We start from the raw sequence: 14,276 nt of genomic DNA, 5'->3' as shown, positions 1-14,276 counted from the left end.
GGGGGGTGAGGGGGTGGGGGGAAATCGCTGCTTGGGAATTAACTGGGCATCAATCAGCAAGTGGTGAGCAATTGCACTGTGCATCACTTGTTTTGTATATTCCAATCCTTTTATTATTATTATTATTGTCATTTTAATATTGTTATTTTTATCGTTATTAGTTTCTTCCTTTCTGTTCTATAAAACTCATCTTATCTCAACCCACAAGTTTTACTTTTTTTTCCCCGATCTCTCCCCCATCCCACTGGGTGTGGGGGGAGTGAGTGAGCAGCTGCGTGGTGCTTAGTTGCTGGCTGGGGTTAAACCACGACACACACACTTTACCAGCATAGCCTAAGACTGCAGCTATAATGTGAGTGTTGTGGAAAGGTACAGGCTGGGTTATCCACTCAAACCAACCCCAACACACCATTCCCTCCCCTAATGTTATTAATTGTGTAACTGATACTATGGACGCTGGATCTGCAGCAGTGCAGGTTCAGGACAAAACATTATCACTATTATGCTACTCCAGAATTTAACTTTACCTTTAAGAAAACCTAAGAGAAACAAACAAAAAAACTGTATGGTCAAGTTCCCATTCCAGTTCCTTGCCAATACAAACCTTACTTCAGTGTGCTTCATGCTACTGTCTGGCAATATTGTTCATACCATATGTTTTTGAACATTGTATCTAAAGCCTTTAATGCACAAAAGGAACATGTAAAGATAGAACAATAGAATGTAAAGATAGAAATGTACAGAAACCATTTTTTGTCCCGTGTTCCTGCTATAAAAACCATTTTCTTTACCGTTATGCAACATGCTATAAATAGCATTATCAGCTTCATTCAAATTGGTATCACCATTACAGCTAGCTGAAACTTTTATTAGATAAATAAATGGGGTCTTATTCCCATTTCATTGTGGCAAAGAGAGATGGAACTGCATTCTTCACAAGATTGGAGAGAACTTGAAGGGATGCTAACATTTCCTCTACTATCTTAATTCTGCCAACATACACAACAGTCTAAGCAAGCGTTCACTTAGCAATCAGAGGCCTTCAGAGTCCATCCCCTTCACCAAAACGCAGCTGCTCTAAAGCAATGGTCAAGTTTTCCATGGTGCAAAAACTGTCCCCAAAGATCCCTGAGCGGATGAGGCATTAATGCCCATGGCTGGAAGGACTGGTGATGATATTTTCACAATTCAGACCAGGAATGGTTGCTGTAACCAAAATTTACCAAAATAGAAGACGGAACCAATAATATTCTAGTTGCATGTACTACCTGAACCTGCAATTTTTGTTTCATGGGCCATTTCTATTGGAGTAGCAGACAAAGACTAACACTTCCACAGCAGAGAAGAGACAGGATGAAGGTGAGGGAAAGCTGCTATATATTGAAATATGTCTTCCCACCCCTTTCCTTGTCCCCCCCAAATCAGTGTGGAAGAGCAAAAAGAATGAGTCTTCAGCTAAAGAAACATGTTGAAAGAGACAGTAAATTTCTGATAACCTTTTTTTTTTTGCCTTCTGTCTTTACAAGCTGAAAATTGTTTGTAATTTAAAAAAAAACTGCAAGCCCATCTCATTAACATAGTACATATTTACACATTTTATTTACATATTCACAGTATATGTCTGAAGTCACCCAGCTGTTTCAAATACTTTTAAAAAGCAAATTGAAACAACAGGGCACAACAAAAAATTGCTACAATGACAAGAACTCAGAATAACCAAGGGCTTCTGAAGGTGACATTCTCATAGATAGGCAGTAAGGAAAAAAAAAAATGTAACTCAGAAAAACAGCTTCTGTTAGGTAACTGCCACACAGAAAATGATAAAATGTCTAATATAAAGAAATCAGATGTTCAGCAATAAAAAAAAGAGGGAATGGCAGTGATATGTACAAGTGTACATCACACCTGTAGATGCTGACATGCTAGTCATAAAGATTACAAAGGCTATCAAACAATTTTCTCTTAAGCTGCATTTAAGTGGGGGAATTGTTTCAGGTAACTAGATTTCAGCACCAGTAGCATTTATTCTACTTCATTCAGGTTTGGTTTTGGTTTTTTTTTTTCCTTTGGCTTACACATAATAAATTGGACTTTTTATTTCTTTCAGATACATCGGAGATTTGTGATTTCATTTCCTTTACCCATAACTCTACAAGGGGAAGAAATGACACCAAGAAGGCATTAATCCAAATACAGTTAATGTCACATGCTGTCTGACAAATAAAAGCTAAGTATCTAGTGCTGAATAGAATTATTCTTGTCTACAAGAAACAAGGTCATGCTTGTAAATGTCCAGACATCATTCTGTGTAATATAATTATATTGGCATTTTTATCCCACTTAAACTAAAATTGTTCTTTGGAGTAAGCCTTTATATGTCAATTTTTTTTCCCTACATAAATGTTGCACAGAATTTTAAACATGCTAGAGGTGACATCAAAATGATTAATAGCTTACCCAACCAATAAAGCCTTAATGAGATGAAATATGCAGTACCACACAGCATCATATGCCACATTTCTTTGAGATGCATTCCCACGTGAGAACAGTTCAAACACACCTTCCGCAAAACAGCGCTTCAGCCGAAACTGATGTCAAAAAGGAATTATTCTGATGACTCTGCAGAAGGAGCGCTGGAACGGGGACTGCCATTTACTTCCCCCCCAACTGGCCATGGAGAGGGGGAAAAGCTCCAAATGCATTAAATATAATGAAAATCAACAATATTTCTTCTCACTACCCAGAAAACAAGGGTACAAGTTACAGAACAACATGAAACTATGAAGATTTGTGACCCTGAGAGACCTACTTTTAAAGTCAATCTCTAAACAATATTGGTGGGCTTCTATTAGTCCCACAGTTCTCAGTGGGAGGTTTTCTTAACTCTGCGTATCCTGGCTTTCAGTCAAGGTTTTTATATCCCGTATCCAGCATGAGTATAAATACTATAGTGCAGAGGTACGGCCACCTGGTACAACCCTTCTCCCTTCCCGCCACACAAGGTCTTCCAATTTTGCAACAGATTTTTTTTTTTCCCCTATAAGAAATTAATGCTGTCAGAAGGAGGCAAAGACAGACAAGTAAACAGTGCAGAGCAGTACTCATCCCTCCTCCTCTGGGCTTCACTACACTTAGTAACTCAGAAAGGATATCCCTCCTTTTACCTCCTCCCAAATCATTGTCTCTCATTCAAGCTCAATTTCTCAGGCTTTACTGAAGTGGAAGGGGTCAGCACCTACACAGCTTGGGAGATAGTGCAGCATATAGCTGTTTACTGGTGGCAGATTGAGAGTCTGCCCCCCCCCCCAAACCAGCACCACAGCAACACCAATGCATCACTCGGTTTCACTGGACAACCCAGGCTGACTCAGGGCACGGGCAAAGACCCTCACATCTGCCTGCGAGGTCTTGCATATTTTCAGCTGAGCTGTTTTGCCAACGTGCATACATTCTTGCACAGACATACACTATCCCTGTCTCCCAACATCCCGTAACCCTATGAAAGATGAAACTAAGGTTTCCCTTGTCTCCTAAGCAGGATCAAAAAATGAATGCTTCCTGCAGATTAACATGCTACTGAAAAGCAGTTAAAGACTAGAGCTCATAAAAAAAAAAAAAAAAAAAAAATTCCAAGTGCAATATTTTTCCATTGGAAGGTTTTAATTTGTTAAAAAGACCTAATTTGTAATTTCCAAAGGACCATTCAAATTTTTACAAAATGTGTCTGAGTTTTGTTGGGTTTTGTTTTTTTGGTTTTTGTTTTTTTTTTTTAAATGAAGCCTTTTCAATAATGTTTGATAATGGCACATTCTGAATTTTGCCTGAAATGACTCTCCCATTTTTCAGGGATTATCATCTATATCACTGGTCCCCAGTCTATGGAATGCACCAAATTAATAAACATTGCCAGGGGAGATCACAGCAGTGACTATGAGGAGCAGCAGACGTGGTAACTCTATGTTTGGAGGGACACCCAGCCAACGTAACACTGCTAGGAGACAGCTCCAGGAAACTAGGCATCAACAAGTGGGAAAGGGGCTACACGGAGAATTGTCAGAGGGGCAAAAGTCAATGCAGTCCAACTGAAAAAAGCATTTAAAAGCAAAAGGTCTACATATACTTAATCCTGAAACCAGAATTCAGTTGAAAAAGGTCAGCCCAAAGGATCTCTTCTGTTAACTTCCAGTCCCACATTTCTAATATTTTTTGAAGCAAATTAAAGTGGTAAAAGTGAAAGCAAACTGCTTCAAATGGTCGGGGTGGGGGAGGAAATTTTGAAATTTGGCAGAACTCACTTGAAATTTTCAATATTGACATTATGGAGATTTCTACAAACCAGAAATTCTAATTCCTATGTAGTTTTGTTGAGGATTCCTGTCTCTGACCACAGATGTCCTTAAAGGATAATAATTCTCATATTAAGTTCCAAAAAGGGAAACATCTTTTAAAAGAGTATTTCTTCTCCTACAGGTTAGCCCAAAGACAATTTTTCTAAACCACCTGACATTATAAATTAAATGAAGATTTTTACAAGGTATTTTCAGATTTTAAAATGGCTCATTTTGGCATATGCTAACATAGAAATCCCCTACTGCATTTACTTTGAAGTTTCCTTCACAAAGTCCACCTTTATCCTAAACCTAGTTCAGCTACTCAGACTAATCTTTTTTTTTAAGTCAGATTTTTACATTAATTCTGATTTCATTTAATATATTAACCAGAAAACTCCAGAAAACTGAGTTTTTAAGCCTAAGCTAAGTGTTTTGAGTTGTAGGGTTCATTTAACACACATAAAAAAAAAAATCAAATCATTCTGCAACTAAGTATAAATTGTAAATCCAACCACACAACTTGCATTTCAAAGTTATCTGTATTTATAAAACTAAAATAGTCCTGTTCTGCCAATATTCACTTTTTTAAATGTGCAGACTGCAATTTCATTCAATACCCTGCTGTTTATTTTGTTCAGCAATTAGTTTAATTAGAAGTGCACATATTAATGAATTGCACTAAAGCTACAGAGGCTAAAGTAGAGCACAAAGCCTTTGGCTTGGCCAAGGAGAGCTTTGCTAACAGCTGCTATAAAACCACAGCTGCACAGTAGTTTAGCTAGCTTATCAAAAGAAATAAGAATTAGAGGACAGTCCTCAAAAGCAAACAGATCTGGCTGGTCTCAGTTTTATCTGGATCATCTGCCCTGAGTCACCTATCCCAATAAATTCACTGTTTTGACTAGAAAATAACATTTTTTCAGTTATTCTCAATTGCTACCTAATATCACAGAATACTATATAATAATTCAATATTTATTGATATTAACAGTTCAAGATATTATGCAACAGTAAATACACAGCATTTTAAGTGCAGATTACTTTTAGCAGCAGTAGCCTGTCTTGCTGAAATGAATACCTACAACTGTGGATGGCTTCCATCACATGAACCCTAGAGCTGGAAGCACAAAGCAGATACCCAAGATGGCTTCAGGTTATCCAGTGTGAATACCTGAAGCACGTTCACGTAACTGTTTTCCCCAAGGAGGAAGCCCCATTTCCTACCTTCATTGCTACTACACCTAAACTGGAACAGGGTATTGCATTATATCTTGCAGACTTGCTTGTGCAGGTCCGTGCCAGCACAGTCTCATTTCACATTAGAGATTTGCCAGTAGCAGCTTTACCAATAACTCTCCTGGCAGATAATTTGTTTTAAACTTACTGTGTATGGAAGGGTTAAAAGATGGAATTTTGGTCTGTGCGTGAACACTGAGTAAGAAGTAGATAACTAAGAAACACAGTCAGCACAGGGAACAGACAGTTTATTGTCTATTGTTTGAAATACTGACCATGGGGATAAGGAGGTTGAGCAATGTTAGGGGAGGTAGTACATGCAATAATGGAGGAATACAAGGCACCACACATAATTTTGCTTACCTTGCAAAAGTCCTGCTATTGGTTAGAGCACAGTGGACATGACTGATGGATTATGGTAATATGCCACATGTACAAAGCCCATGAACCAACAACAGACGGGATGGCTATGACACATGCAGCGTGCCTGGCCAGCGGGCGCATGTGCCATAAGCTCCCTATATTGCAACCGAGGCGTGTTTTGACACTCACTGGCCGCAAGCGTCGACACCCGTTCCTCCACAAATGTATAAAATACCGGAGTTTTCCAAAGAGCAGTGGGCCGGTGTATGGCAAGGTCACCGTTGCCTCCGTGAGGACACCCACGTAAAGCTGGCACATACCGACTGCTGGGCTGAGCTCACGGCACAAGACAGCACAAGAATATACAGAATGTACGGAGGGTTCATCTTCTTCACACTCCTTGGGTCAGTACGTTAATAGCTGTAATTTTTTTTGCTTTGTAAAATAATCCTTAGCATAACGCATGTGTGTAGTTAGTAAAATGCTTGCTTTTTCTCCCTTATAGTCAGTGTGTGTGTGTTTACCTTCTCGGGAATCCTCGAAACCACCTTAAAACACTTACCTTGCAAAGACTCTGGTCTTTTATATTCTTCACAGTCATATTTTCCTTATGATCTCCCATAATAAATCTACCTGTGGCATTATTATTGATGCTACAGTAAGTACCTAATGTACATTGCAAACATTTGCCACACAATGAATCAAAATGACATATCTTCCTCTTTTTCCTCTCCATATGTTTTAATCCCAAAAAGGAGGGGTTTCTGGCATGTTGATAACAGTGCAGATAAAGGCAGAATTTTTTATAGAAGCACACGATATGTGAAAAAGATCATTTGAACATCAAGGACTTAATTTAAAAAGTTAAATTCATATACGTTTAACAGAGTACCACTACAGTCTGTTTTGACCATTAGTTGGTTTTCTTCATTTTTCTCTATTCAGGAGAAAAAAACCAAAACAACCAAAACAAAAAACAAACACCAAGCCAAAAACCACAGAAATCACAATGCAAATCAAAGAAGAATCATTTAAAAATTCAACGGTTCTGTAAAGCAACCCTCATGGTTAAAACCTCAGGTGCCTGGTCCTCCGCTGTATTAGACCTTACACAGTCATTTACCCTTGCATGTCTACTCAGTACCAAGTCCTGCCAAGTTCTGCACACATGCTTAAGTGACAATACAACCCAATTATAAAAGCTAAGGTTTTAAGTCTGAACACCTTTACGAACTCTTTCATAGGATAAAATCACAGGATAATTCAGGTTGGAAGGGATCTACAGAGATCTCTAGTTGCAAAGCATGGTCAGCTTTGGAGTCAGACCCAGCTCAGAGCTTTATACAGAGGGGTCTTGAAATCCACAAAGCATGCAGATAACACCAACACCCTGGCCAGCTTGTTCCACCTCTTGGCTGTCCTCAGGGTGAAACAATTTTTCCTTATATTCCATGTGAACCTCTCTTCTTTCAGCATAAGCCTGTTGTCCCTTGTCCTCCTGCCATGCACCACTGTGAAGAGCCTAGCTCCATCTTCTTAAAAACCTCCTCAGAGATGCAGTTTTGTCCAAGGCCACCTCTTCTCTGCACATTCTTGACCCTTACTTCCTCTGAAAAAAATGGAATATATACTTTGCCATGATAAAAATTACTCCTGAAATACAAAATGTTTTACTGCAAAATTGACTTAGAGCCTTCAGTCTACAGCCAACAAAGCTGCAGAATTATTCCTCCCCCTCTAACCAAGCACAGCCAAAGACCACACATTTCAGCTTAGTTTTGTCTATTGCACTAATTATAATCTCATATTTGTAATTATAAAAATACTCAAATACAACAAGGCAGCATGTTTACACACTCTGTCCATAACCACAAATAAGAAATTGCAGTGGGGAGGTATGACAATGTGCAAAACGCATGGAGACCCTGTAAATGAAGTATTCAAATGCCTGTTTTCTTCAACCCTTTATAGCTGCTATTTTTCATCTTACCTGACAAGATTTACCACAGTATTTAGCAACCTTGCACCGAGAGCATCTGTGCAGATGTTCATTCCTGTTTAGAAAAAAAAAAAAAGAAAACCAGTTATAAATACAAACAGAGCTTTGTTTATCCTTCTTGCATAACTAGCAATTTTCGAATATCCCAAGGCAAGAAAAATATCTGAAAAACAAGAGTAGTCTAAAACGCACTGTTATGCAAGAAGAAATTGTGCATGGTTACGTTCAAAGCTATATTCACAATCCTTTACTTGGCAACTCTGGGTCACTTTGGATCAGGAGTAAAGATATCAAATATGGGGGTTTTTTGCCATATAGCTATAACCCTGAGGGGTTTGATTTTGTAAATAACATCATAATTAGAGCTGTGCAATACAGCTAGTTAATCTATTTGTTATCTATCTTGAATCTTGTATTAAGCAAGCGTCACTGTCTCAAGAAAGACCTTGCTGTGAACTTGCAGTTGTGACATCAAATTATAACTTTATAACAGAGTCTGAAATTGACACATCAGCAGAAATTGCTCCTCTAAGAAAATACTTCTGACTGGTGGACAGTGAGACCAAAATACAAATTCACTGGTGGGGGAGGGGATAAAAATCCAGTGAAAGCTAGAAGGTAACTACCATAGCTATATATCACAATCTAAAGGTTAAAAGCACCTCCTGACTCTAGTACCATTTTCTGATGCTGTCTTAGTTTACAGTTACATGAGTTAAGAAAACATCACTGAAGTTCTGTAAATTTTTAGACACTAAGGAAATATTAAATGTGAAAGTACACACACAGCAAGTCTTACACCTCAAATACATAAGTTCAAGCAAAGAGAGTTACTTCAGATGAGTAGAAACAAGACATAGATTTCGAAGCTTCCCTCCCTTCTTATTTTCCTGCAGAAAATACTGAACATGTTACATTTTTCTGGTAACGCTGGGAAGTTTTCACTTTGATTTCTTAACATGCAAAGTTATTTACACGCTTTATGGGCATTCATTAGGCTGGGAAAACAGTATATATCTTTTGTTGTTGTTGATAAAACTGAAGGCAGGAGAGTTACATTACAGACATAACAATTAACTAGACTGTAAGGACGGCATAATCCTTATTACTTCTCCTCAAACTTCTTCCTGGCCATCCCTCTGAGCTTAACCAAGCACGGCACCTAACTGGGCGCCAGTGTTAGCTTGTGAGCTGCACACAGCTGAACACAGCTCAGTTTCATCCAAGAAACTGTCACCATGAGCTACTCCTCAGTAACCCTTCTCCATCGTTCTGCAAGGCAAGGAAGGAGGTATGTGTCAGTCATGCCACTTTCCTCCTCAAAAGGAAATTCTAGTAATGCAATCTTTGCATTGCTATAGTGCTTTACATTTAGCTGCCTCGAATCTTATTATACAGATTAATTCAGCCTTCCAATTTAATTGGGAGATAACTAAGCACCTAACACAGCTCATTTCGAATTGAAAGGGCAAGTTTAAGTGATCAGATGAAGGACCTTTCTTTGCAAGATTCCTGGTGTCTACACATCAGTACTAGGTGTGCTCTTTTCACTCACACTCCCAACTTACGTGACTAAAACAAGGTGTAATTCTCTGTCTCTGCTGACACCAAAAGAAAACTCCTCCACTGCTGTCAGTAACCTGGAGGCTGCATACTATATACTCAGATTCCCAGCTCAAGTGCTTTGTGACATGACCTTTCTTTCTTCTTTTACTTACACCACTCGGTTGTCCCCAAATTTTAATTTCTATGGGTTACTTCAAAATGGTAGAACCCTCTCCAAAGGCCACATCCAAAAAGGACAGCACCAACGTGCCCACAAACTTCAATCTAGAACTTCTGGATGATGAATTTAGCCCACTGATTTCAGCCATGACACCAAAACCATCAGGAGTAGGGGCAGAACACCAGAAATACCATGGAGCATCCTCTAGCACACACCAACGTCTCCTTTCCTTCAAGTCCCACAAGTGGAAAAGGTATTTTGCTGACATATCAAAGTATTGCTATGTTTGAATTATTAAAAATAACAGCTTATGCACTATCTTAGGACTCATAAGCATTCGGGGAGTTTAGATAGCTACATTGGTCAAAGGTTAAGAGGAGCATTATGTACAGATCATTACAACCAAGTAACAATCTTTTCATTTCTACTGCATAAAAATCACTATTTTGCTGCACAATATTTTATAGGCACTCCTACTAACTACCAGGAGAAAAATAAATTAGAAATATTTCAGATAAAAGCACATGTTTTGCTAGTGCTTTCTTTACCTTCCTACCTGCAAAGCCAGCCCTGGAGACTGAAAAAAACTAGCAACTGTTGGATTCCTATAAACAGAATCTAAAATCTTGTACATGCACAATAGGTTTTTGATTTTAAGGTGCAATGCCTGATGATGATTCAGAGTTAGAAACAAGCGTGAAATCTTCATTTTGCCAGCTGGGGAGAGCTGTTTCACTTTCAAGGTTGAGCAATGACACAACTTTAACCAGCTTATGATAAAGGAGCAGATATTTCTCATTTTAGACTAGAAGCTCACATCAGAGTAATTCTGTGAAGAAATACACTCCAGCAGAATAATTACTGTAGACAAAAAAAGAAGCGGAAATGCTGTTTGGATATCAGAAGCAGTCCTGGTATAAATACATGCTCATAAACTATGCATACAAATTCTTTCCCACCAAGACAAGTTTTGACACATCTTTTAATACTAAGCAGCACATTTTATCAAGGACATAAGAGAATCATTTATAAGAAATCTACATCTCCTTTCTAGATATTTCATAATTAACAGGATAGATTAAAACTTTTCTGAAGCTAAACCTTTCAAATTACTGAAAGAAGACACTGCGAGAACTTTAACTTGTTCAGCTACCTCTTTATTATCTTCAGAGTCTGCCAGTGAACCATTCACAACATAATAGGCAACATTACCACTAAAAATCTGCCTACTGACCTAGAACAAAAAAAGAAAGCCAAGTGCCTAGAGCTTTGGTTTGCAGATCAGCTCGCCACACGCACAGCTGCAGCCCTCAAGACAGGAACTCTGCAGCATGTCCCTGTTGCTCTTTACAGGTCTGTTTTACATGGCTGTACAGAATCACAGAGAGGTCATGGAGGAGCTTTCAGCCTCTCTGTTTCTGGATGCCTCCTTCAATATTCTACACCCATGCTAGTAGCCTCTATCAAACTTCTCCTTGCCATTATAGAGTATTATCTGAGTGACCAAGTGCTCACCCTACTGCAGAATGACTGAGCAAAACCGTTTTGAAGGCAGACTTTTTTGTTATAAATTATATTCATCAAAACACAGTAATGAGTTAGGACTTCAATAACAGAGCATTTGCAACTTTAGTTCCATACACATTAAAGTACCAAAAAGTCTCAGCAGCAACAAGTAAAACAGATTCTCAAAGCAGAGTAATTATAACTTTCTGGAGCCAGAATTTAAATGAATGAATGCCCATAACTATTGGAGAAGTCTCTCTTACAGATTTCATTCTTCCATTAGAAGGCTAGATCCAACAACCTTAATATACTGCAAGCATACCTTGCCTTGGTATACCTCTTGGTATTTTTCCAAGAGGCCAGGATTTACTGGAATCATTGGTGTTAAGTCACCAACATGTATTCATTCTTTTGTAAAACAATTAGTGGACCTGTCACCACAAAGCATCAAACTCCTTCAGCACCCACCGAGTGTCAATACTTTACAGGATTATTTCCTTTGTATCCTTTGTTCCTAAGCGTTAAAGATGCTGCAGTAACAAATGCATACACACACAAAAATCTAAGGACCATCACTCAAAACTTGGAATTTTGCCAAACTGACACTACCAGTCAGATTATTTGAATAAGGTGACTCCCTGCTGGCACCATATAATGAGTGAACTATCCATTCATCTTTTGGGGTTTCTCTGAATGACAAGCAGATGTAGAACACCTGTTAGAGAGCTGCATAGTAAAGCTACTGATGAAATTGTTGTCTTTTCTTCCAATCATCTCCTTCCTCTTGGACTAAAAAAAATCCCTTACATTTATAGCATCTATGAATCTTGCTACATGACATTATAAACATAAAACAGCATGATCTAAAACACTTAATCTGAATATAAAGAATTTAAGAATATAATTCACGTATTCATATATATAGCATTCATGTATTTTAGAACATTTTAAAAAGTGAGACAATTTGCCTAGTTTATTCCTGTCCTTCTCGATATTTTATTAATGTTATAGGCTTTACTGAAACAATTTTAGTCACTGTCAAACACTCCCATGCATTTCTCATTACCTGTAAACATGATCTGGAGACAGTATCAGGTTACTCACAAGGTATCTACTGCATCTCGTCTAATGTGACTAATTTCATGGATGAGAAAAGGCACAGAATTTGATCTAATGCATTCAGTAATACTTTAATCTCTGAAAAAGTTTCTGCTGCAATAGAAAAGGAAAGAAAGATGCAGCAATTGAAAATACATTATTAATTTTCCAATACAGCTTCAACAAGATTTTTCAAATGACTACAACCCTTTATGAAACAGCAAGCACAAGTGAGGATCACAGAGTGTACTAAAATAAATCCGCAAGAATAAACTAGGCAGGTGTCGTCAGTTGTCCTCTACCATGGTGTTACAGTCAGGTGAAGAATCTTTACCCTGAGAAATTTGGATATTACTAAATCTTTTCATCATTATTGTCTACAAACACCATTCACAGAATAAGCTCTCCCAATGTGTACTGAGAAGGGAAGAAAATAAACCTGAATATATAGGTGGGTGGAAGAAGTCCCAAGGGGATGATGTGGACAGGAAACAAAAGAAAACCTATGAGGTAGGGAAAAAACTAGTAAGATAGTTCAACTGGAAGTGGCATACACACTGTCCCCAGCAAAATAACTTTTTTTTTTTTCTGGCTTTTTTAAAATTCCTTTTTGTTAAAGGTACGAGAAGACCAGAGCACTGTAAGGAGGGGCTGACGATGAGCAGCAAGGCAGCCAGGTCTATGGGAAGCTGCTTCCAAGTATGAGTGGCAGCACAGGAGGCAGCCTGAAAAAGCATAGCTAAACTCCTAAGAACGTGCCAAGTCTGAATCAGAGTGAAGAGGTTGACGAGGGTTTGCCTGGACTGTCAGGTCCTATCAGAGCCACACCTGTGCCCTCACAACATACAAAACATAGCCTTTTAAAAACATCACGAAATACTTCTGTTTGCCAGGAAAGGGCCTAATATAATTTTAAAAAATACAACAAAACCCAAGCAAATACAATTACACTACTTAATTTGTAATGAAAATGCATCTACACTTCTCTGCTGATTGCGGGCACTTGACTTTCAGCCCCACTCACAAGGTAAGTGTCACATATAACAGAACATTTGATTACCAGACTGTGCTCAACACTCCCTTCTATGCAGTTTATTCACACTTCTGCTTCTGCCACAGCTTGCAGGAAAAAAGGGCAATCTCACACAAATCCCCTGCTGCATTTTTGTCATTGATATTGTTTTTCAGTTAATAATCCAGCACTATAATACATGTAACAAAAGAGCAGCTCTTTCAGACATACGCCATGTTGAACTAATTTCCTGAACAAATTCTTAGACCTTTGCAATTCAGTCGAACATGTCAAGTGCATGAAGCCTACTTGGATTTTCTCAAGTGTGTGCATTTCAGACCTGTCACAAAGTGAAAGCAATCAATAACTACAATAAGCAAACATGTCATTCATTATTTTATTAATATGCTTCTGTCCTCTAATAATAAAGATGCAAATAACAGCCATTTTAAATTTGGTAGATTTGAGAGCAGAGGGGTTATGTTAAATGCAACTACAACTTCCTTTCCTCACCTCTTTCCCAGAAGAAGAATAACACAGTGTAGCGGCACAGCTACTCTGTTACTCCGCTCCTGACCCAGGTGGGCACCAGACACTGCTGGTGGGGGGCATCTTCAGCATACCAAAAGCCACAGCACAGCTCTGGGGACAAGGACAAAGGGTGCTGAGGGCCAGGCAGCAACAACCCCAGGGCGTATGCCTCTGCAACATCCCAAATCCAAGCCCTTGGCAAGCAACAACCCTCCACAGCCAGCGAGCCATACCTACAGCAGGGGTTCCCAACCCCTCCAATGCCCTGGGTGCTGACTTGGGGCAGCTTCGCAGGCTCAGGGCTTCCCCCTTTCTCCCCTGCCAGGGTGCTGGACCCACTCTGCAATTGCACATCAGCTGGTGGAGGAGAAGCCATCCTCCATGCGCCCCATGGTCTCTGAAATAAGGCTGCTGGGTTTTTCTGCACACTGCTCTTGGGTCCCACATAACCCACGGGGTCTGGGCAAACCAGAG

At 39.0% G+C, this 14,276-nt stretch overlaps 1 protein-coding gene across 1 annotated transcript in view; it reads right to left on the bottom strand.

Moving 5' to 3' along the window:
- Positions 1-13,507, bottom strand: part of SMYD3 (SET and MYND domain containing 3) — a 385,869-nt gene extending 372,362 nt beyond the window's left edge. Inside the window, exons 1-2 of the mRNA XM_010562938.1 lie at positions 13,503-13,507; positions 7,921-7,984 (exon numbers count right to left, since the gene is read on the bottom strand). Coding sequence (XP_010561240.1) covers positions 7,921-7,984; positions 13,503-13,507 — 69 coding nt within the window. The remainder of the gene's footprint in view (positions 1-7,920; positions 7,985-13,502) is intronic.
- Between the last annotated feature and the right edge of the window lie 769 nt (positions 13,508-14,276).

Source organism: Haliaeetus leucocephalus, unplaced genomic scaffold, assembly GCF_000737465.1.
Source record: "Haliaeetus leucocephalus isolate CR32 unplaced genomic scaffold, Haliaeetus_leucocephalus-4.0 Scaffold162, whole genome shotgun sequence".
Taxonomy (NCBI): Eukaryota; Metazoa; Chordata; class Aves; order Accipitriformes; family Accipitridae; genus Haliaeetus; species Haliaeetus leucocephalus.
This window is presented reverse-complemented; position numbering and strand designations above follow the sequence as displayed.